The sequence below is a fragment of the Excalfactoria chinensis genome, chromosome 1 (assembly GCF_039878825.1).
Source record: "Excalfactoria chinensis isolate bCotChi1 chromosome 1, bCotChi1.hap2, whole genome shotgun sequence".
In the NCBI taxonomy this organism is placed as follows: domain Eukaryota; kingdom Metazoa; phylum Chordata; class Aves; order Galliformes; family Phasianidae; genus Excalfactoria; species Excalfactoria chinensis.
The window spans coordinates 12,926,406-12,950,050 of record NC_092825.1 but is presented as its reverse complement, the minus strand read 5'-3'; the positions used below and the strand labels follow the sequence as shown (position 1 = coordinate 12,950,050).

The 23,645-nt window shown below is 45.8% G+C and overlaps 1 protein-coding gene across 1 annotated transcript in view; it reads left to right on the top strand.

Annotated features, from left to right (window-relative positions):
- The first annotated feature begins 9,600 nt into the window (after positions 1-9,600).
- Positions 9,601-23,645, top strand: part of NAMPT (nicotinamide phosphoribosyltransferase) — a 31,700-nt gene continuing 17,655 nt past the window's right edge. Inside the window, exons 1-2 of the mRNA XM_072359840.1 lie at positions 9,601-9,779; positions 22,915-23,071. Coding sequence (XP_072215941.1) covers positions 9,720-9,779; positions 22,915-23,071 — 217 coding nt within the window. The 5' untranslated portion in view covers positions 9,601-9,719. The remainder of the gene's footprint in view (positions 9,780-22,914; positions 23,072-23,645) is intronic.

Below are 23,645 nucleotides of genomic sequence, written 5' to 3'. Positions count from 1 at the left end.
TTCACCAGCTCTGTTCACTTTTTTCATGTATCTACAATTATGTTATGCTTGTACGATAGAAAAGTACAACCATCCTCATGTTACACAGAAAAAATAGACAGCAGGCTTGCCAGCTGGTAAAGAAGACTTTAAACAATACACCAGGGAACAGTGATAATAGTTTGCAATTAAGTAAGGGAGGTCAGGTTGGTAAGTAATGGGACAAGGTGATAGGAGAAAGAGAGCCCTTGGGAAGGATGAAATAGATATAAAGGAGCAATCTCAAATGTCCATACACAAACATGCAGCCAGACAAACAAACAGAAGCAACAAGACTCCACATCTATGACATTGCTTGAATCACTGAAACATTATGAGATTAGTCATACCAGCAGAATTCTGGGATGTTTGGATGGCTGGATGGATGGAGAGACAAAGGTTGTCAACAGAAATATTAAACCATTGCCCAGGAACTCAGTGATGATTTCAGGAAAGCCAAAGTTGAAACTTGATGGGGGCATCATTGACAACAAGAGCTTCTACTGCTACAATAGCATTAACAGAATACACAAATATGGGCCTGCTGCTGAATGGGAGGGATAAGGATAAGGATAAAATACTAGAGGCTTCCTTTGCCTCCGTCATCACCAGGAAGGTCTCTCAGGCCACTGTGTCTACAAGCAGGAGTGAAGGAGAAAAGCCTTCTCCATGGGAGGGCATTGAGGCAAATATTACTTGATAAACCTTGTCTCATCCAATATGATCAGACCTCACTCACTCTGTGATGTGAGGCTGAGCTTGCCCAGCCTGGAGAAGGCTTTAGCGAGCACTCAGTAGCAGCTTTCCAGTGCCTACAAGGATGCTGAAACAGGAAAAAATATAAGAAGGATAACGAAGCACTGGAACAAATGACTGAGAGAGACTAGGGAGCCTTGGTCCCAGGAAATTTTCAAGGTTTGATGTGACAAAGCCTTGGCAACCAAGTCCAAATTCCACATCAGCCCACTCTGAGCAGAAGGTCATTATAGAGATCTTCCAAGGTCCCATCCAACCTGGATGGTTTTATGAATTATCACAGAGTTTAAAGTGGGTTGCCTGATACCCATCAGAACACGGTGGGAAAAGTAATGGGCTCGGTTATTTGCCAAGACTTCAGCCTCACCTTTTCTCACCTTTTCCCTTCCTGATGCATGTCCTCTGCCAGCAGATCAAAGTCATGCAATGTTTTTACAAAATACATGTGCAGTGTTGCATCTGGGAGCACTCTCTAATCTCCAGCTCTGAGTCCTGAACCATACAACATCCTGACTGTATCTGGAGGTCTCATGTCAACCTTGTGAGACTGGATATTTGCAGTGGTTCTTCTTGTCCTGATCTCACCTTGTACACCCATGTACCAACCACGGTGTGAATTTAAATCAAGATACAACTCCTGCATTGCTTTCCTGATTTAATGGAACTCCTGAGAACTTCCCCACAGCTATGACTGATAGGAGAGGTGGGGAAAATTACTGCAGCAATGTTCACATAAACAAGGACCGATGACCAATTCTTCTATATATATATTCTCACTGTTGTCTTCTGGATCATTTATTTTCCATCTTTAATTTCATTCCCACTTATTTGCACTGCTCCAGGCTAGACAATTTACCCTTATTATCTTCTAAACATTTCCCTTGGGGAGGAATATTTTTGACTCTTTAGTATTTCAGCATCAAGTAGAACATTATTTCTTGAGCTACACACTCAGGTATTTCCTTATTCCCTCCAATTTCTATGGCATTTTCACTCTCTCTGTAAAAGAGACCTTTGGGATTAACAACTGTAGAGTATCTTTCAGATAAGTGTAGTATATATCTTAAAAGTCTTGTAAATTTAAACCTTTTAATTGGAATCAACTTATTCTTATGAAATGGAAGATCCTTGTGACAGGATCAGTTGTTTTTTATGGGGATAATACATAAGAGCTAATAAATGTAAGGTGAGTGATACAGAAATAAATCCTCTTAATAGGAATATGGATTAGTTCCCACTACTATGATCAGGTTATAAAAGAGAGAAGATGGTACTAAGTAGACCATAGGAGGAGTAATCTGCAGAGAAAAAAAATATCAGATACCATCTGCCTCCCCAGCAAGAAGAAAGAAACTGCTTCCAGAAGCAGGAAAACGTATATCTGAGATTGAGAAAATGAATGAGAAAATGAAAACATACAGAAGGGACTGATCCAGTGTAGCAAAATTAACAGCAGCTACGGAAAGGTTTTGTTTGAAACCGAAGTTTGTCATAAAGCAATGTATTTACCTCAGTGTGTTTGTTGCACTGTGAATTACTCAGAACATTTGTGGAACGATTATTACTTGCTGCCTGATCAGCTAAAGGCCTGGCTTTTTAATTTTGTGCTAGAGATTATCACATTTCATGCGTAAGAAGTAATGTTGCCAAAGAGCTGATTATTGCTTCATCTCAGGCAATACCTTCAGTGCTGATTTGACACACAAATCCTATCTCTAAAATCAGCAATCTAAAATCTCACTCCAGTTTCCACTCACTTTGGGATCTCAGGATCTAATCTATAGAGAAATAAATACAAAAGACACCTTGCTAATGATCCCAGGGGAAGGACCAGCTGTAAACAAGTGGGGATTTCAGGGGTGTGTTTTAATTATTTGGTTCATTTCTTGACAGCACTGAGGAAGAAATGAGACTGGAGGCAGGAACTGAGATCAGGGAGCCTGGCAAACAGGGATGGGAAGAGATGCTGGCAAGAAAATGCTGTGTGCAGGGGGCTGTGCTGTAATTCAGTCCAGTTCAGCAGTTTATCAGATTGACAAACTCCCCAGATGTTGCCAAAGTGAAAGAGAAAAGCCAGACCCTACAGGTACTTGTTGGGTAGGTGCAATCCGAACAGCTCCAACTGGGATCTCATGTTGATTCCGAACGCAGTACAAGCTGTCACATAGCATGGCTGCCACCTCTCTTCCTACTGGGCTCAGGCAGCTTTCCCTCCTCTTCTACTGCTCAGCACTTCTTGCTGCTCCTCGTAATTCTAGGTAATGTTTTTTTTATTATATATGTGTCACTCTGATCTGTATCGATCAGAAATGGGTGCACAAACTACATCCCTGTCTCCTCCTGCCACACGGTAGACTCTGATCTCCAGTTTTCATTTCATGTTTCATCACAAAGTACTCAATTAAAATTACAACAAAGATGAATCAAGTAGAATTTGATTTATAAAAAGAGAAAATCCAAATGTAGCATTCATAGAAAGCCCTATGCAGCTGTATATAACATAGCAGGTGAGTATCTGTTTGACCCAAAGGCTCTCTTGGTGCTGCTCAGTTTGCTTCTGTGCACGCTTGCAGCTGCCCCAGTACCTCCGCCCATCAGCATCCGCACACGACATCCCTCTGCTTTCATCCATAGAGGATTTCTAGGCCACGCTTCACACACACTAATGGGATTAAGCTCTTCACAAAGCACTGCTGCAATCTTCTTCTGCATGGAGCGCGAGAGCAGAAAGCTGCCCACTGTGTAACTGGCAGCCCTGCAGGAGGAGGCTGCTCCAGCACGTGCCTTCCAGCAGAGCCCCAGCCAGTCGGCTATGGCAGCACAGGCTGCCTGCCCACCTGCCCCAGGTCGTCTGCTGGGCAGAGAATTTACAATGGATTGGGGTTGAAAGACAGCAGAAAAACCTGTGTCTAGTCTGTATTGTAAAGACAGTGGGCAGAATGCAGGGAGCCCTGTTCCCGCACCAGTGATGGCATTTTCCATAACCCAGCCAGTGCAGAACTTGCGAAGCTCAGTGCCCTGTGCCAATGCAAATATTGTGCAAGGCCACTGTTAGAAAAATAACTTTTTGGCAGAGATCATTCCTGTCTGGGACAGCACAAAGAAAGATTTCCAGCTCCACAAAGGAGTGCACACACTTGTGCACTGCTTCATCACTTCTGCACCACACACGCTGATTTTAACCCTGCTAAAACTGCTGACACTGTGAATGTAAGTACACAAAGTAGTTTTTGCTGGATATGGATTTCAGCTCATATTCTAAATTCATCTCATTTCATTTATTGTTATCTTAAGAATCAAGAAAATGCAAACCCAAACATCAGTTTCCATGAGAAATTCCCTGGTGTTGAAGGTGCTCCCTCGCCAATTCCCATCTCTTTATTTTCTTCCACCTCTGCACAGGAGAAGCACAATCCATGGCACAGCCCAGCAGCAGTTTGAATGCACCAGCACTGAGTGAGCAGAAACGATGCTGCATCTGTCTGCAGGGTTTGCTCACCTCAAGCTAGGATGACTTAGCAGAACAGCCCTGCATCCTTATGCAGCACCTCAGCTCCAGCCGTGGTACAAATATCCTTGCTGACTGCCTGAAAGAGCTTTAATTTGCCCCACGGTCAAACCCTGAGCCTGTGGTGAGCTGTTATGGAAATGGGCATCACTTGGGGCTCAGTCCTGATCCCTTTGCAGTATAAGCATTCACACTCCTCAGGAACAGCACGAGCAAGATCTCTCCTTGATAAATCCCCCAGTTCTCATTGAGGAAGTGTGCAAAGGAAAAAATAACACATTTTTTTTAAAACTTGTGGTGCACCAAATGTGATATTTTTTTGACAGAAAGCTGTTCAGTACTGCTTGCCCTCCATGCCACTCTTCCAGAGAGCAGCAATTAATTATTCATTCTTTTCTCCCTTTAAAGAAACAGTAGGCAAGATGCTGAGCTTATCGAAGTCAGCGGCAGCTCAGGGTTCTCATGGGAGAAGCAGTGCTTGCTGCAGATCACGGCTAGCAGAGCACGCCTGAGCATGTTAGTGCAGCACCAGCTCAGTGCTGAGTTCACGCAAGGAGACTGGTTGAGGTCATCAGCTGAGGAGCTGTGAGTGTAACGGCGGGGCTGGAGCACACGGCTTTGTGTCAGGGCTGGCTGCTGTCTTTTAAAATGCACTGAATTATCTTGTTTTGCTTCCGGAGTTTTCCTTCAAAGCTAATGCAAATGTTACAGAAACCAGGCGGTCATTAAAGACGTCTAACCTTCCATGTTGCCAACATGGCAACAATGGAAACTGTGGGGAATCTAGGGGGTTCCTGGCTTTTCCTTTTCTTTTCTAGAAAGAAAACAAAGATAGACATAACCTTCACCTTTCTAGAATGATCATGGAGACCCAGACCATTTGCAAGCCATCTTCAGGTTCTCCAAGCCAGACAACTGGCACTTGGTCTTCAGACATAGCTGTGGCAATGTGTTAATTTTGCTAACACAGCAGTGCTGTGGATATTGTTCACCATGTGTTTTTACCAGGACACACAACTGTACATCCACCTCTCCTTGAAAATCATCCTTTCAGTTATACAACAGAGAAGCAATCTGTTCTGTTTGAGGTCTCTTATCCCTTCACCCATGCAAAGCTCAGTCTCACCCCATGGACATCGCAGTTGCTGTCACCGTGGCAGTGCAGAGGCTCTGGATTGAATCAGTACTCAGCAGCTTAGGGGATGAACAAACATGGAACTGAAGTGGTCTCCGCTCCAAAGGATTCACTTTCTATTGTTCCACTCCAAAGCAATGAGAAGTGATTAAATTACAAACTTTATTCTAGACAAATAGCTGTAAAATCTTCATGCTATGCCATAACATCAAAAATTCTCTGCCAAACACTACTGGAGAAACTATTTAGAAGTACTTCTGAATCCTGAAATATATTTACTGGAAGTAGTTCACTCTTCTTCCTGTAAAAGCCAGATGCATTAATTAACATGAACTCTATTTGCCCAAGCTGAGCCTCAGGGCACTGTAATGAAGCGGAGGAAATTTGGTTTGAGAGGGAAAGAAAACACTCTCGGCTTACTCAGTTTAAAAGAAAAGGAAACCCAGCTGCTCAGGTGTCTGTGGACCTTGATGTGTGGGCAAAGCACAGGTGACCCGGTTTAATGTTCACATCAGCTACTCACTTTTACTGCATGGGACAGTCCACAGCCATCCCTTAACTGGTCGTGGAGGGTTATTTCAATTTCCCATTGTGCCATGGACCCCGCCTGTATAGCTCAAAGGTTACTCACAGAGTTTACTGGCTTAGGTGCTGCACTTGCACAAAGTTGAGCAGTGCCAGTTCAGATCTAGAAGCTCTATAAACTCTACTGACCCAAGAGGTCTTGCAGAATATCTGGAAGGCTAGGAATCCACCCCCAGGAGAAATACATGCATCTCCTTCCAAAGATAAGGCCCAATGGTGAGATAGAGCTCTTAGAAAAGTATAAAGCAAAACTGGCTTCCTGTAATACACACTTTGAACCACAAAACCTGATAACTTCTTGAAGGACAGCCATTCTGGGATGAAATTCTTGCAGATCCAGGTCCTGCAGACACACAAACATCTCTTGCTAGGCTGGAATTTAGGAAAGAGTTGCTAAACCAAGACCACCAAGCATTATTTTAATAGAATATTAGTTTGTGTATATATACATAAACATATCTCTATATATAATTACATATATGTTGTATGTACAGAGAGACCCAAGAATCTGAGTATCAAACTACATATAATCTAGTGTGGCTGCCCACCAAAAGGCTATGCCATTTTCCATAAGTATAAGAAGAAGACAGTCGTCTGACACAATCCAGCAATACCAACCTGCCTGTCAGGCAAGAGACATTTGCTGCCAACTGCTAAAAGCTTCGGCACCACCACAAGCTGGCTGCACCAACCTGTGCCAAACCTAATGCACAAAGGAGCTCAGCAGTACCTGCATATTTAAACATAAATGATCAGTTTTAAAGTATAATGCTGGCATCTAGTTCATAGAATCATAGAACCAAGGTTGGAAAAGACCTGTAGTCCAACCATCCTCTTACCACCAATATAAGCCCACACAACCGTGTCTCTTAGTACATCTAAATGTTCCTTGAACATCTTCAGGGACAGTGAGCCCTCCCTGGGCATCCTGTTCCAGCACTTGACCCTCTTTCTGAGAATAAATCTTACCTAATATCCAACCTGAACCTCTCCTGATGCAACCTGAGGCCATTACCTCTCATCCTATTGCTGTTACCTGGAGAAGAGGCCAAGACCACCCCTGGCCACAGCCTCCTTTCAGGTGGTTGTGGAGAGTCATAAGGCTTCCCCTGAGACTCCTCCAGACTGAACAATCCCAGATTCACCAATATGCTTAGGAATTATCAACAAGATAAACAGAGTATGAAGGATTGGTCCAGGTAAAGAACTAATTATCAAAAGAATCACAGAATAATTAAGGTTGAAAAAGACCTTTTAAGGCCACCTAGTCCAACTCCCCTGCAATGATCAGGGATATGCACAGCCAGATCAGGTTGAGCAGGGCCTTATCCAGCCTTGCCTTAGAAGTGTCCAGGGACAGGGCATCCACCACACCTCTGGGAAGCCTCACCACCCTCACTGTAAATGACTTTTTCCTTATATGCAACCTAAATCCACCCTCTTTAGTCTTGAAACAATTTTCCCTTGTTCTGTCACCACAGACCCTGCTAAAGAGTCTGTTCCCTTCTTTCCTGTAGCTCCCCTTCAGATACTGACAGGCCACTCTCAGGCTTGTATCGGTAGTGAGGGTTGCCTTGACCCAGATGCTTGCTTTTGGATTTGTTGAACCTCATGAAGTTCACCTGAGCCCACTGCTCAAGCCTGTCTAGGTCCCTCCGAATGGCATCCCAGGAAAAAAGAACCAGAAACTCTTCAGGTGAGGTGAAAAACTCACAGCCTATGTGCAGAAATTTCAGTCATGTGGATTTTCTGTGTAGCTGCGACACGACTCTCACAGCTAGATGACATAAATACGCAGTTTGGCAATGGTTATCAAAGCGATATGATCTAATCTCTATCTTAATTTGGCTGTCCTTGTATACAGTACACCAACCTGAGAACGTATTTCCAGGATAAAATTCCTTCAAAAGCAGCAACAGACAACTACAGAAGCTACTACTGTACACTTCTACTACTCAATATCATTTCTTATCAGAAATCCCTGAAGAAAAAAACATATCCCTGTATTAATATGACTTTATAATACCTACCATTACAGTTTTGTCTATTAAAAACATGTAAAATGAGTACCTCTAGAAGTGTCTCATATGTCAAAGGACAGTGATAGAAATCACTAGTGAAGATCTCACTCACCGAAGACGCTCACCAATAGAGCATTAAGCTCTATCAGCAGGCTAAATGCTGTCAGAAACAATTCAGTTGAACTTCCATTTAAACTGAAGAATACAATTTCTTAACGTTGTTCCATCTGAAAAGAGAAGTTATGCCTATTTAAATTACAAACCCTGGTTTCAGTAAGCCAGATGAAGAGCCCCAAGTCATTTACACAGATAAAGAAGATAAAGCAATCTGACTTACATTAAAATAGACCTTCCAAACAAAAATGGAGATTGGTCCTTTGCCTCAATGTCACCGGGAAAGAACACGTGGATGAAGAACACGGTAAGGGAGGGAAATCAGGTGTAAATGAGATCGCAGTGCAGAGCTTTGGAACAGAGCACGGCACAGGCGTGTGTAAGGACAATTCCACACTACCCCGTAATGGTGGACCTGCATTGATGGGGCACTCCATGAGGGGGGAAGCACAGGTTGCTGCTGTCTCTGTTGCCAGGCCGAGTGCAGCAGGGTGCAGGGCAGGGCCATAACTCAGAGCAGGGCAGGGCCATAACTCAGGGCAGAGCATGGCAGCGCCTGGGGCAGCGCACAAGGAGCTGACAGGCACCTGTGCCTCAAGGCAGCCTGCAGACAGCGCCAGGCCCACAGGACCCATCATGTGCCTGAGATCCCGGGGACACTCGTGCTCCTGTGACAACTTGACCAGCGCAGCCCATCCATCCTAATCCTTGTGCTGAAATAAGCGACTTCTTACAACAGAAAAACTAAATAGGAAAACACCGACAGAACGCTGCAGTTCCATCCATCTAGAAACTCGAAGTCAAGGCAATCTCTGGGATCTCTGGATGTATCTGGGGCTCAGACACACACACCGCCAAAGGCCCCAGCGTTTAGGCAAGGGTTTATTAAAGAGTTTATGAGCGCAGCACCGGCTGGCAGCAGGCACGCAGTCCATACACCTGTCGGAAGGGCCCCTCCCATAGCCTTCCCATAACCCTCCCATAGCCGTACTCCGTCAAGGCCGCGGGTCACGCACCGGCCCCGCCCGTTCCCAGAAGCGCGCCCACGGGAGGCGCCCGCAGGAATCGAAACCGGCGCCCCTGGGCGCGCACCCGCGAACCGCGCGACCCCGCCGCTGCCGAGCGCCGCACTCGCCCCGCCCCCGATCTCTCGGCCAATCGGGAGAGAGAGCGCACGGGCCGCGCGCTGACGTCACCGATCAGGCCCCGCCCCCCCCGCCCTCCGCCCGGCCTCGGATGAAAGAGAACGTGCGGCTCGGGGCTCTCCCCCGCACTCGCGGTGTCACGCCGCCCCCCCCCTCCCCCGGCACCTCCTGCCCAATCAGAGGCCGCTCCTGGCCTGGCCCCGCCCACGCGCGCGCTGACCTCACGGCACGGCCTCCGGCAGCTCGGCGGCGCGGCCAATCGGCTCCAGAAGCCGAGCGAGGTCCCGCCCTCCCGGCCGTCACCCGCCCGGTCCCGCCCCCCGCCGTCCCCCCTTTCTCCTCTCTGCCCCCTCCCCGCACCGAGCGCCTGGCGGCGGCGGGCAGCGCAGCCCAGTCCTGTCCGTGCCGGCGGCGGCGCCTGCTCGGGGCTCGGCGGCATGGAGTGCGCGGCGGCGGGCGCCGAGTTCAACATCCTTCTCGCCACCGACTCCTACAAGGTGGGCGCGGCGGGAGGGACGGGGCCGGAGCCGGAGCCGGAGGGGGGTCACCTCTGCGGGCGCCGTTCCGGACCCGCGAGCCCGCCGCCGTTCGAGGCTCCGAGCCGGGCCGCCGCCGGCTGCCGTTTTCCGTCGGCCCGGTCGGGCCCCGCGGCGGGAGGGAGGGAGGGAGCGCGCCCGGCCTCGGGGCGGCGCGGGAGGACCGTCGGTGGGGCTCCGTGCGGCCCCGCGGCCCCGGCGCCTGTAGGGCGAGAGAGAAAGTGAAAGCGGCGCGGCCGGGCCCGGCGGCTGCGGCCATGGCGGCACCGGGCGCCCCTCAGCCGCGGCGGGGACGGCGGCGGCGCACGTGCGGCCCCGGGGCGGCGCTGTCCCTCCCGCGCCGTAACGGGGCGGCGTCGGCCCCGGGCAGCCGCCGGCTGGAGCCGAGCGTGCGGGGCGGCCGTTCGCCGCGGCGGCTGCTCCGCGCTTCGGGTCTCCGCTCGGAGGCGGCGGTTTGAGGCGCGGCGCTGCCTGGCGGCGGGCTTCCTCCGCGCGGGCCGCCCGCCGCCGTTCCGCGGGGGTTGACCCAGAAGCCCTTTAGGCGCATCGGAACGGGAGCGCGCCCGGGAGCGAGCGCCGTGTCTGCTCGGTGCTGCTTACCGCGAGCACGCACGTGGCTCCGGACGCGGCCATGGCGGGCAGCCCCGGCCCGCAGATACGAGCAGTGACTCCGGGAGCGACAAACGAACTTTTTCTCCTTCGGGAGCCGAATTGCGGTGTCAGGGAGGCGGTCGGTGCCCTGAACACCGCTGCGTTACAAAGCGTTTGTTAACGCTGTCGTCCTTTAAAGCTCTGACCGCTCGTATGGGGTTGGGCGTGTGCTGATACCCAACGGAGCTGAATACGGGAGATGTTATATCACGGCCGGGTCCTGTCGCTGGTGAACCCTGGGGCAGGAGTCCCCTTTTGCGCTTTGATTGCTGGCTTGTGTTGCCATCTCTGCCAGCTCATCCCCGAGGGTATGATGATACCATTATTACTTGATGTTACACAAAGGGACCCTTTTGTGAAGGAGTTTGTAGCACATACCATCGCAGTCTGCGGACAGGTGAGTTGGAACACGAGGAGACACCAATAGAACCTCAGAGTGGCTCCAAGCTTCCTAAGGCTTCCATGAGACTCCGGAAACCACTTTCATGAAGGGCTCGATCTGACGATGATACTTACAATCTACATTTTGGTCTTGTGTGTTAAGAAGGCTGCAGTGCCTCTCCTGTGAAGACAAGCTGAGGGAGCAGGACGTATTGAGAATGGAGAAGAGAAACCTGGTGGTAGTGTTTCACTTAAATTCACCAGATCTGTTCTGGGCACTGGAATGGCAGCTGACCATGCCGTTCTTTTTGCTCGCTGTTCTGTAGGGATGCTGATGTGGTGATGTTCTACCAGTGGTGAGGCTGAGAAAGGCTGAGTTCATTCTAGTTCAGACTGAATTGGGGTTAAGTTCTCTGTGACAGTTGGGAGTGTTTTATGTTATATCAAAACCAGTTGGAGTTGCCTGCTTGGCTCTGTTAGGACCTTTCAGTTTGTCTCCCCGTGCTTTATTCCAACCCTTAAGAACCCTTACATCTTTGAGCAACACCTAAGTAGTTGCTTTTATCCTGTTAGGTAACAGGGGCACACATCACTTACCTGTTCCCTGAATGATACTGTCGTTTCCTAATCAATGAAGCTCACTTACTGAAAGCACTTTCAGTACAGCTGTGCTAAAAGATCTGGTAGTCTGTAACATCAGGCTTTTTGCAGGAGTTACGCACTCTGATGTGCTATTAGGATAAATTGATCTCATGGAGTTGTTTTTTTTTCTTGTACCCCCCCAGTATTTCTTCTATATCCACCATTATGGCATCGGTTTGGATGCAATATGGGACAATCAGGCAGGGCTTCAAATTGCCTAGTGACTCTCTACCCACTAACAACAATACAACTGTTCTTATGTCAGATGGAAAAACATCTGAGTGCTCTGTTGCAGATTCTTAAGCTTCCCCAGGTCCTCCAGCAATGATTTCCCTATTATGTGCCTCTGCTGCCAGGCCCGCGGTGGTCACGCAGAGCGGTGTGTTTGTGTCTCACTGGTGAGTGAAAGCAGTTGTTAATTCTTTGGATCATAAGACTTGCAAGAAATTAATCCATGCAGCGGTGCCTGAGGAACTGCTTTGTGACAATGTCCAGTAGAGACACTATACTTTTAGTGGTGAAATGTCTTGCTGGCGACACGGTACTTGCTGGAAAAGGGAGACACTTGAAGGTAGTTTGAAAGCTGCAGCTGAAGGGATGGATATGGGCAGACTCCTTGAAGTTCACTGTTCTTCAACTGAACGTACTGGCTGCTGCTACAATGATCTGTTGATACCAAGGAGTCCCCATCATGTGCTTTTTTTGTTGATCTTTTTGGTTGTTTTCTATTCATCGAGGGTCCGTTTATCCCACACTTGCCCTTCCTCCCATCAGGGCCATTGTGTCGTCCTGCCTTCCTTGTGCTTCGCAGCAAAGTCTTCCACCTTCTTCATCTCTGATGTTGCTGACACGCTGCCTTTCCCTGTTTTCTCTTTGCTTCCCAGCTCTCTGTTAATCCCATGTTTGTTTGTGCACAGGCCGCAGACCTTCCAGACAATACATCACCTGAGAGCTGGGGGAGGGCTGGCCCAGAAGGGTGTTTTGGTGGGCAGGTGTCAGGGATGGACTCACAGCCAGGCTGCAGTGTGAGCTGTGAGTGGGGAAGGACTGTCAGAAGGACTGAACCTTGTTTGCCAAACTGGTAATAGCTTGTGTTGTTACCAGCAATGGGCCGTATTACTGCTGCTTGGAATGTTTTGTAATTAAGCTGATAGCTATAATAAGCTGTCATGCAATTACCCCATAGGAGGAACTGACTTGATAGCTAGACTGCAAATGAGATCTGTGTCAGAATTCACTTCTTTCTGGATGCTTCAAGGAAGCTTAAAGATATTTTCTTCTTTTATTTTTCTTTTTTTTTTTATTGAAAAAACAAAAAACAACAGTGTGCGTCTCCCGTGTTGAATATTAAGTGTGTCATTCCAGTGACTTCTTTTACTCCACGTGGATGCAGAAGAGCACTTCAGAAGCGTTTCATGTGAGTGTGTTTATTCTCAGGCTCTTGACAGCCTGTACGTTCCTTATTTATAAGGCTGTGGGTATACGAGGAAGTGTCATGACTATTCTTTATTGGTTTTGATTAGTACTTAATGATGGCAAACTATTATTAGCAGCACGTATATTTCTATATTTAATTGAAATCTCATGGTGGGGATGTTGACGTGCTCTGTTACCTCCTGTAATTCTGGCAATGGAAGGGTTGGAAGTTTCTGGCCCAGCATTCCATGTACAAAGCAGTCTTTGCTATGGGAGGGTCTGTTGTCTTCCAGGTTTTAGCTCGTTCACAGAGTCCTCTTCCAATCAAATCATCGTTGCTCTATGGGAATGCTGCGACTGTCTGGGATTTGGACAAGTTTTTAAATTAATTAATGAAATTAACTTTCATTGTTGAACGGCTAAATGCTTTTTTGTTTTTCATTAAGGAACGTGAAGCTTGTAGCAGTAAGTGAAATTCTGCCACTACTCAGAACTGTGTAAACAGTAATCACGAGGCATTTCGGTCGTCTTTGTTATGATAATCTTGGTTGTAAAACATGAGAACTTTTGGTGAGGAATCTGCTGTGAAGTGCTACTTTTGAACCATCATATTTTTTCTGTGCATTTCAGAATACCTTTAGTTACAGTACTTACACTTGACCTTGTTTTGTAGGTGAACGTGAACATCGTCCCTTAAAGCATCTTGCTGTTGTGTGCAGATTCCATATAAATCTGCCTGTGTGCACGTACTTTCATTATTTAACGTAGAACTGACTGATTTCTTAGGGTTTTTTTGCTCACTTTCCTCTTATTTTTCAGCGTATGAGAGATAATGGGAATGCCTCTGTATTTCAGCATAAGAAGTGGTACAGAGCCAGCCTTCAGTCTCAGTCCTAGCCTGTGTTAGTTTGTCCTCAGTACTGCTTCATTTCCTCTGCTGTTTGTTAACTGCACCTTCCATGTAAGTTATTGGCAACCTCTGCTTTGAACCACTCTTATCAGTTAAACCCAATAAAGTTAGGTGAAGCGGTGCTTCAAACCATGGCCTCTGTCTTTTCCTATGAGTTTTCAAATGACAGGCGATGCTAGAACAAGAGAGAATCTTGGAGGTGCTTCATACAGGTCTCTCCAGGATAATGCTTGAGGCACTGCTGCAGGACAGTTATCTAACTCAGCAAACTGTATATGGGGGTGAGGATCCCCCAGATAAATATTTTCCAGTACCAGTTCATTCAACAGCCATTCTGATACCACATCCTGCAGAGTGGCTCTCCTTTTTGTTTGTTACTTACAGAGTAGTCTGGGTCAATGTTCACCCATGCTGTAATGGTTATAGCCCATTTTAGCATGTGAGTGATGCTGACAGGATGTTGACCAGCCCATGATTCATGCCCCAGTGATGCGCTGCAGATCCTGAAGTGCCCCAGTTGAGTGGCCCACCAGGGCTATTCTCCTTTGAGCTTGGCTACAGCATCTGGCTTTCAGGAACTGGACTCTTATACCCATTTTGCAATAAAGAGTTTTCAGACTAGCTACAGAAAGCTCAAGTACCTTCTTAGTTGAGCTGGCATACCTCTTGTAGAGGTACAATACAGGCCAGTTCCTGCTGGCTAGATATGCAGGGTATTGTTTTCTTTGCTACAGACAGAGCATAGAAGCATCTTTCTGATGGGTTGCGATAGCACCCAGCTGAGCAGCAGGAATGTGAGCACACCAGATTTCTCCACTGAGGTCAGAGCTGGGTTTCTCATATTCTCAAATGGTTGGCATGTATGGACTTACATAATGTTCTTAAAGAATTTCATTTCAAACTCTTTACAATACAGCTTGTAAACAGAGACTCTTATTCCAGAGGGTTTGTTACCAACCCTATATTAAAACACTGGTCTCCACTCCAACACCTTGTCTCCATTCTCACTGGTTTGTCACAAGTACCTCTTAATAGGTTTCTCTTAAATTTTAACAACTTAGAGTTGGTGTATTTTCTTGGGTGGCTGCTCTAAGTACATTTTGTGCTTCATATTATTTTTCTTCTACATTTAGTTGAGTAGAGGTATTCTTTGTCCAGCATGCACCTTCATTTGGATTTAATTTAATGAGGAGCTATCACAACTGGAGAGTGAAAGTGCTCTATTTCAGACATAACCTTGTTATAGATGGTTGTTCCAGGGCTGTTTGTTGAAACAAAACTTAAGCCACAGTCTTTGAAGTAAGTATCAAAAGACCTTTGAATGTATTTTGAAGTTCTGTTTTCTTGTAAGAGTATCTTAATCTTGGTAGGAGCTTCTGCTTGGTCTTTGTTTCTGTAGAAATGGGGGTTTCCTATAGAGCTTAGAGTCACTGCTGCTTATCAGGAGCTTGCCTGTACAGGTCCAACTTCTGTCACCCAGTACCTGAAAGCACTGTCTCAATCTGTAAGTCACCTGAAATACATTTCAAATGCCATCTGCTGTCATCAGTTGTTCTTTCTACACTCTGTAGCTCACAGGGAGGTGCAGAATATCATCTGGCAACAAGGAAAGTTCAGGTATTTTGAAAAGCATAGCTTTTGTTGTCCAAGTGCCTCGTAGCCTTTTCTTGTGGGGTTGATTGTGTTGTGTTGGGTTTCTTTTTGTTTTCCCCAGTGGTGTGCTCTGACTCTTCTTTGGAGTGTTCCTGTTTCCTGAGGCTTGATCCTTTTTTGGATTTTCTTAAATTTATTTTGGGTTGGAAGGGACCTCAAAGCCCATTGAATACCCCCCTGCTGACAGCAGGGTTATCACCTACCAGATGAGACTGCCTTTTGACTTCCCTGCACAACCTGCTTACCATCACTGTGGTTAATATGTGTTGTTTCCCATGCCCTAGGTGTCCAAAAATCCCCAGTAATGAACAGAGCCATCATCATACATTGTAGACAGATGTGCCCTCTAGGTTCAGCAGCCTGCCTGGTAGCTTGCAAACACAGCAGAGGATAAACAAAGGGCTTTTGGCTGATGGATGAGTCCTTGAGGTGTGGAATGATGCTTAGCATAGAGGATCTGGAGCCTTCCTGTTATGGTTAAGCACAACAAGAGTGGGGGAAAATGGGTTTTGTGGTCGCCTTCTCGCCTACCTGTACTGCATGCCTGGAGTAAGCGGTGGTTGGAAGGTGTGGTGCTGTAAGATTGAGGTTGTGTCTGAGGGCCATGAAGTTCATGGGGGCCTTGTGGGCGCCCAGTGGGTGCTTTGGTTTTATAGAGGAAACCTGTGGCTTTGTGGAGTATTAAAGGAAGGATAAATTATTCAAAATTACACAGGCTGGTTAGATATGAAATCACTTAATTGCCAGGGAGGTGTATTTTTCACTGTTTAAATGGGTTCTAGTGTGTGAAGAATAGAACTGTGTCTTACATCTATAACTTGTAAAACAAATTATGACTGTCAAGTACTTGATGAAGTTTAATTGATAAACATATTGATTTCTTTCAAACTTACATAAGTTTGCATCCTTAGAAGTAACTTTTTTGGATGCTAAGAGTTGCATATTTTTAGATTGAGATCTAATCTAAAATTAGAGAAATGAGCAGAACTTGTTGTTTAGTATTTGATAGATGTTCATTTGGGGTTTTCTTTTTGCTTTTTGTTCTTCTTGGGTTTTATCTCTTTGTTTGTTTGTTTTTGGGCTGAAACTGCTGCAAGGAAGTCTGGAGGAGCGGTCTCCCCAGCCATGCTACATGGAGGATACCTCTGGCTGTTGGCTTTCCAGCTGGGTTTCAGCCCTCAGGTTCTGCTCATGTACTGTCAGAGCACCCTGTTCTGCAGTTATGCTTCAGAGCAGAGCTAGAATGGGAAGACTCTACAGAAAAGTGTTTAAATGCATCGGGAAAGGGTGGCACCAACTCAGTGTGTGCACTGTGCTCCATAAGTTAACCTGGGAACTGTAACTCATTTGATAGACAGGAATGTCTAGCTGGAGGAGATGCCTTTAAATGACTGCAGCCAGAGATTGTTTCAAAGACAGTAGTGGAAGATCATGCAAGCTTTGGTTATAATGCAAATGTTAACTGCAAATACCTGCCTGTTCTTAGTAACTTGGATCATTAAGCTTTATTAAAGAGACTTGAGTATGCATTCTCACATGGATGTAGTGTTTTGCCTTGCTTGAATTGCTGTGGCTAAAACAACATGATTTTGTTTTGTTCCAGTGGACGTTCCAGGAATTCAGGTACTGGTCTGGGAATTGTTCTTGGAGTGTCTGCTGTACACATCTTCATTTGTCAGCTCTGTGCTGAGCGCTGACTCTGAAATCACTAAGCTGCAGCATCCCAGCTGCGTGAAAACAAAGTCAGGCAGTGTTTGGAAGCAGTGTGACAAAGTGAAGTTCCAGCTTGTAGACCAGTCCCTTGCATGGTCACAGAAAAGACCAGAACTTCTCACGCTGTCACAGTAACTTGTGTGGCAGCAAAAGAACTTTCTGATTTGTTACATGTTTTCCTCTGAGACCATTTAATAACTTTTGTTTGTAAAGGAATTGTATGTTCATATTCCCATTAGTCAGAAGGACCTGATATGTTTCCAGAATGCTCCATAGTAGGTTTTTGTGGTGGTGGGTTTTGTGTTTGTGTGCTTATGTGTGAGCAGAACTGTCTCAGCTGGTATTGTTACTTCTTTTGGAAGTTCTGCCTAGAACTGGGGACACACGTCGCAGTTTATGGAGTGAGATGTTTCCAAATAGCTAGAACTAAGTGTGAACTAGTTGGTAATTCTCCCTTTGGATCGGCTGTGGAGCTGGAGCAGAAGAGTTTGTACACTGCTAACATCTGCTCAGCATGCTTTATTTGAAGTGAAGGCGCACAACTTGCTATTACAAGCTTGGATTTTATTTGATTGGCCTTGGAAACTTCATACAAGTAAAGATAATGGAAAGATCTATAAATTGACTTTTTTCTTTATTTGACTGTTCCTTGCAGCATTGGAAACCCAAACACAACTGCTGCTATAGAAGAACCAGAAGATGCAATTGCACAGTCTAGTTGATTATCCAAGCTCAGTGAAATACTAAATAGAAGTTATACTTGAGAGGAAAATCACCCACTGTTTAAAAAATTCGTAGTATACAATTTTAACAGTACAAGTAATGGAAACTCAAATATGTTGTTTTGAATGTGTCAGAGGCGCTGTTTAGAAAGACAGGACAACAAAGAAAGAATGTTCAGTTACTCCTCCTCCAGCTTCTTGTGGTATTGGAAATGACACTTCTTAAGATTATCTGGGGTGATGTCAGTGGTTTACGGGCTGGTTTGGCCCGGTTCCATGACCAGCGGAGGGGTTTTGCAAAGGTAAAGGGAAACAGGGGACTCCAAAGTAATTTAAAACAGTGGCAACAATCTGAGGAGGAACAAACTAATTTACTGAATATGGCGTCAGATATGGCAAGATAACACACTATAATACAATATAATTAGAACTGAAGCTAATAAATCAAATATAATGAAAGACTGTCTGAAAAAAACTGAGGTTCTTGCACAAATATTGAAGTGATGCACACAGTCGGGATGGGCAGCAGCGAGGAGAGGTGGAGGAGGAGAGATCAGGTGATTTTGCCAGGAGTTCTATCTCTTCTCTGACCACAAAGCCCCCTGGGGAATGTAGGTCTTCTCTTCTGCACAAATACCTGGAACTGAAGCATTAACACTTAACTCCTGGTGCCCTATGTGTTATTATGTGGAATGCCAGTAACCAAAAATCATCAAACCATGACGTTTCACCCCTTGTTCCACATCACTGCATCACACATAATATATACAAACAAACCATAATTAACAAGGATTAAACAGATGCACATGCAAACCTACATATGTATGTGTACATGCAATTACTGACTGCGCTCCTCTAACATTAAATTCCCTTGTGGCACGCACTGAACATCCCCATTTTTCTGCATCACCCACCAAGTGGACCCAGTGGCAAAAACAGTTCCAAAAAGAGGCTTGCCATTCCTGGAAGCTGAAAAAAAAACAAATTGCTTTTCCCAATGTGTTCTTTACATGTACTACAGGGACCTTTTCTCCTTTGGCAGTATGTAGGGAGCTGGCAGCACCATAGCAATTGGTAGATCTTCAGGTGTTGACCAACCAAGTGGCTTCTTCCAAATGCTTCTGAAGTGCATGTTGGGGGATATGGTAAATCCCCTCAATGCCATAATCTCTGGACCAAGTATTTACAAGATAATTTTTTAAAATGAGTCCCATTATCTCATACAAGTCTTCTAGGGTGCCGTGTTGCCACAGGACTTGTTTCTCAAGACCCGATATGGTGTTTTGGTGGTAGCATGGGGTACTGCAAATGTTTCAAGCTGCCCTGTGGTTGCCTCCACTGTATGTTAGCATGTAACGCTTACCATTGCGAGACCGTGGCAAGGTGATGTAATCAACCTGCCATGCCTCCCCATGTTTATACTTTTGTCATCACCCTTCCCCCCCCCCCGAGAGGTTTCATCCTTTTTGTATGTTTAATTGTGGCGCTCGTGTCACAGTCATGAATAACCTGTGCAATAGCTAAGTCTACCCCTCGGTCTCTAGCCCATTTGTATGTTGCATCTCTTCCTTGATTGCCCAAGGCCTCATGGGCCAACTGAGCTAGAAATAATTCACTCTTGTGTTGCCAGTCCAAGTCTATTTGAGCCACCTCAGTTCTGGCAGCTCGATCTACCTGATGGTTGTTTTGTTGTTCCTCAGAAGCCTGAATCTTGGGCATGTGAGCATCCACGTGATGCACCTTTACAACCATATTCTCTATTCGGGCAGCAATGTCTTTCCACAGTTCAGCAGCCCAAATAGGTTTATCCCTCCACTGCCAGTTTGTTTGTTTTTTTTCCCACTGCTGTGACCACCCCCATGAGGCACTGGCCACCATCATGAGTCAGTATAAAGATAAAGCATTGGCCACCTCTCCCGTTCAGCAATGTCCAAGGCCAGCTGGACAGCCTTTACCTCTGCGAACTGACTTGATTCTCATTTACCTGTGGTGCCCTCTGCAACTTGTTGTGTAGGGTTCCACACAGCAGCTTTCCATTTGCGATGCTTTCCCACATATGATGTGATCCATCTGTGAACAATGCAAATTTCATTTTCTGGTAGCTCGTTGTATGGTGGGGCCTCTTTAGCACGTGACACCTCTTCTGCTGGTGATGTCCCAAACTTTTTACCTTCAGGCCAGTCCACGATCACCTCTAGGATCTCTGGACGACTGAGGTTCCCCATCTGCGCTCGTTGTGTAATCAGCGCAATCCACTATACTCCATGTGGCATCGGTAGCATGATGGGTGGAGGGAACCTCTCCTTTGAACATCCAGTTCAACACTGGCAGTTGAGGTGCCAGAAGGAGCTGCATTTCAGTACCGACTACTTTGGAAGCAGCCCGAACCCCCTCATACGCGACTAAGATCTCCTCAGTTGGAGTGTAGCACTCTTCAGACCCCCTGTACACTCCAAAATCCCAGGGGTCGGCCTCGGGTCTCTCCTGAGGCCCTTTGCCACAAACTCCAAGTGGACCTTTCTCTCCAGCAGCAGTGTAGAGGATGTTCTTTACATCCTGTCCCATCCGTACTGGCCCCAGGGCCATGGCATGAGCTATCTCCTATTTAATCTGTTCATAAGCCTGCTGCTGCTCAGGGCCCCATGCAAAATCATTCTTCTTCCGTGTCACCTGATAAAGGGGGCTTACAATGGGGCTGTTAAAAGATGAGTGAGTTTTGCTGATCCTTCTGTATCTAGCTGATGAATCAAGTTATGGATGGGGAGCAAGGCACCTCTGTTGGCGCAGTACCGCTGTCTGTGCACTGTCTTTGTAGCAATCAGCACCTGTTGTTTTTTTACTCATAGCAACCCCACAGCAGACGAATCTTCTGATAGGCCAAGTAAAACAGACAGCTGCTTAACACCTTCTGTGTTTACAGCAGCTATTCCAAAGGCCCATCGATACCCTTTGGGATCCTTGAAATATCCCCTTCTGATCAGTACCAAGTATACAGGGAGCCTCTGGATCAGTCACAGTAGAGTGCTTTTGCCAGTCTTTACCAGTGAGGCTTATTTCAGCCTTCAACTCTTGGGAACCCCCAGTAACCCCATGAATATAAATTGATTTTGTCTCTTAGTGACTTAGAGTGCACTGTGCACCAGTGTCCACGAGGGTCTTGGATTTCTGTGGTTCTGATGTGCCAGGCCATCTAATCCACACAGTCCAATACACTCTATTATCCCTTTCCCTCACCAGCTGGGGGCAGGGCCCCTCTTTTTGTTACCTCTGTAGGTCTTACGGCTATTTCTGTGTCCCACAGCAACTGGAGAAATCACCTTTTTGGAGAAGTTCAGCTTGGCAGCTGATCTGTCTTGCAATTCTTTACCCGTGCTTGAAGTGCAGAAGTGTGTTTTTTGTGCTACTTCTTTGTATCTTCTCCATGGTCGCATAGGTAACATCACAAGGCAAAACATGATATAGTCTTACTCTTGTCACTTGCATGAGCCAGAGGACGTCTTCTTTTGATAGCTGAGACGTTGGATGATGCAGATTGCAAGGAAGCCAAGTTGATCAACCCCTCCAGTAGGCTGTTTTGGGAATCCTGGTCCCCATCAGATGTATCTGGTACCACCATGGATCCATCAGCATTAAGCATGGTAGACAGTTTGTCTGCTGTATCTTCTTGATTGCTCTCCATTCTGTCCAGTTTTTCAGCTACTTTTGCAATGACTGAAACACAAGCTCATAGAATACATTTAACCCCTGTTAAATGTAACTCAAAGACTTGAAGTGTATTAATCAGTTCGTTTATAAGGGGTCATCTTTCCCCTCTGCCATACATTGCTGCAAATGTACTGGCGTACCTTTCTGGTGCAGTTTTTGTGAACATACGCCGCATATTTGGTGTACACCTGACTCTCTCAGGATTATGCTCTTGGGCTGACTTGTTGGGAATGAAAGTGGGGCTATATAACTTCTCCATTGCAGTGTGTTCTCTCAAATAACAGATGCCTTCTTCCATATCAGTCCATTTCTTTGATCTTTGAAGGGTTATCTTTCTTTCACGGCTAACAACATCTGCTTCCAGAGGGTGAAGGCCTGGTTCTGGCATGTACCAGTACCTCTGTCAATGGCTGAGTCCCTAGCAATGCCACCCAGCTGGCGAGCTTCTCTGCTATCTTGCCACACACTGTTGGCCCCATTGTCCCAACATGGAAGTAACCAGGTGACAATAGGCTCATTTGGATGGATTGAAAAGTCTTTTCTCAGACCTCTACTTTGATTCGTTTTCAGAGACTGATCAGTAATGGTAACAATGTCTTGCTCACCTCTGCTCTTTCAGGACTAATTGTTACCCTCCTGGAAGTTGGTGACCACCATCTTATTGAGGGCCCTTCCCCTGGATCTCAGAGCCACTCCTCTGAAATCATTTTTTCTTTTTTTTTCTTAACAGAAGTAAGATATCAGTGCTCAAAGTTTACGGATATCCCAGAATACTGGCAGTCCACCTGGACTTTCAGGGTCAAGTTTTCAGTGAGCACCTGTGAAAGAGATAAACTTTCCCAATGAAGCTCTCTGAGAGCTGAAGATCAGTAGCAGCCGTTAAGTTACACTGACCTCGTGGTTAAATCTGGGCCTTTCAGAAAAATTTAGGTGTTCCATCAGTACCTTTTCAGGTTTTGCTGCATGGTGACTTCTCCATTTGATCAAAGCAGAGTTGTGGGGACGGTGGAGGAGCTGACCATGAAAGGTACTGGGGGAACAAAAGTCTTGTTGCAGAAACAAAGAAGGTTAAGGGATACAGACTTCTGAACTGAAAATCTAAGAAAACTGCAGGAGGGGACATCTAAATGCTCACTGTGTACATTGTTAATGGAGGAACAGGTCAGAAGAGTTGGAGTGCCTGTAAACTCTAACATACAAAGGTAGAGCTCTGCTGAAAACCGTGATATGCCCAGTGACTTTTGATTTCTCTTGTGCTCTACAGTGTTGTTTCAAGCACTTACTGATGTTTTCTTTAATGTAGGTTACACACTACAAGCAATATCCACCCAATACAAGCAAAGTATATTCCTACTTTGAATGTCGTGAGAAGAAGACTGAAAATTCCAAGTTAAGGAAAGTGAAGTATGAAGAAACTGTTTTTTATGGTTTGCAGTACATTCTGAATAAATACTTAAAAGGTAACTATCTCAAATTCCAACATAAATACACCTGTAAATATAAATACCCTAATTTTTATCAAGCCTTACTGGAGTCATGCGGTTTAAGCAATTGCAGATTATCTTGGTTGGTACGTATTTATGTGATTCTGAAATCAAGATGACCACCCCAATAAAATGATATTGACTTCTAACTTCAGGCACCATCCTACTATCTTCCTTTATGACACTGAATTATTAGAAATGAAGAGGTGTTCCTTCCCCACCTTCAGTGGGCTAAATTGAAATGGATGGAAATGAAACAAACTTCACTAAATCACAAGGAGATACATTTCATATTTTTGAATGCAAGTTTTAATCTGTGTTTGCTGTGTAAGGTAGTAACTTTACTTTCCCTTAGGTTTCCCTTGCCACTCAGGTCATTTAATACAGCAGCTGCTGTGAACTTGTTTTCAATATTGGCTGTTTTTAAGAGTATCATTTGAAAGTTTTGTGGTGGTATTTAAGATTTTGCGTGGGTTTTTTTTTTTTGCATTGTGCAGATATCACCTGTTCTGACCCAAATGCAAATTGCCATCTGCCAATCTTTAGAAGG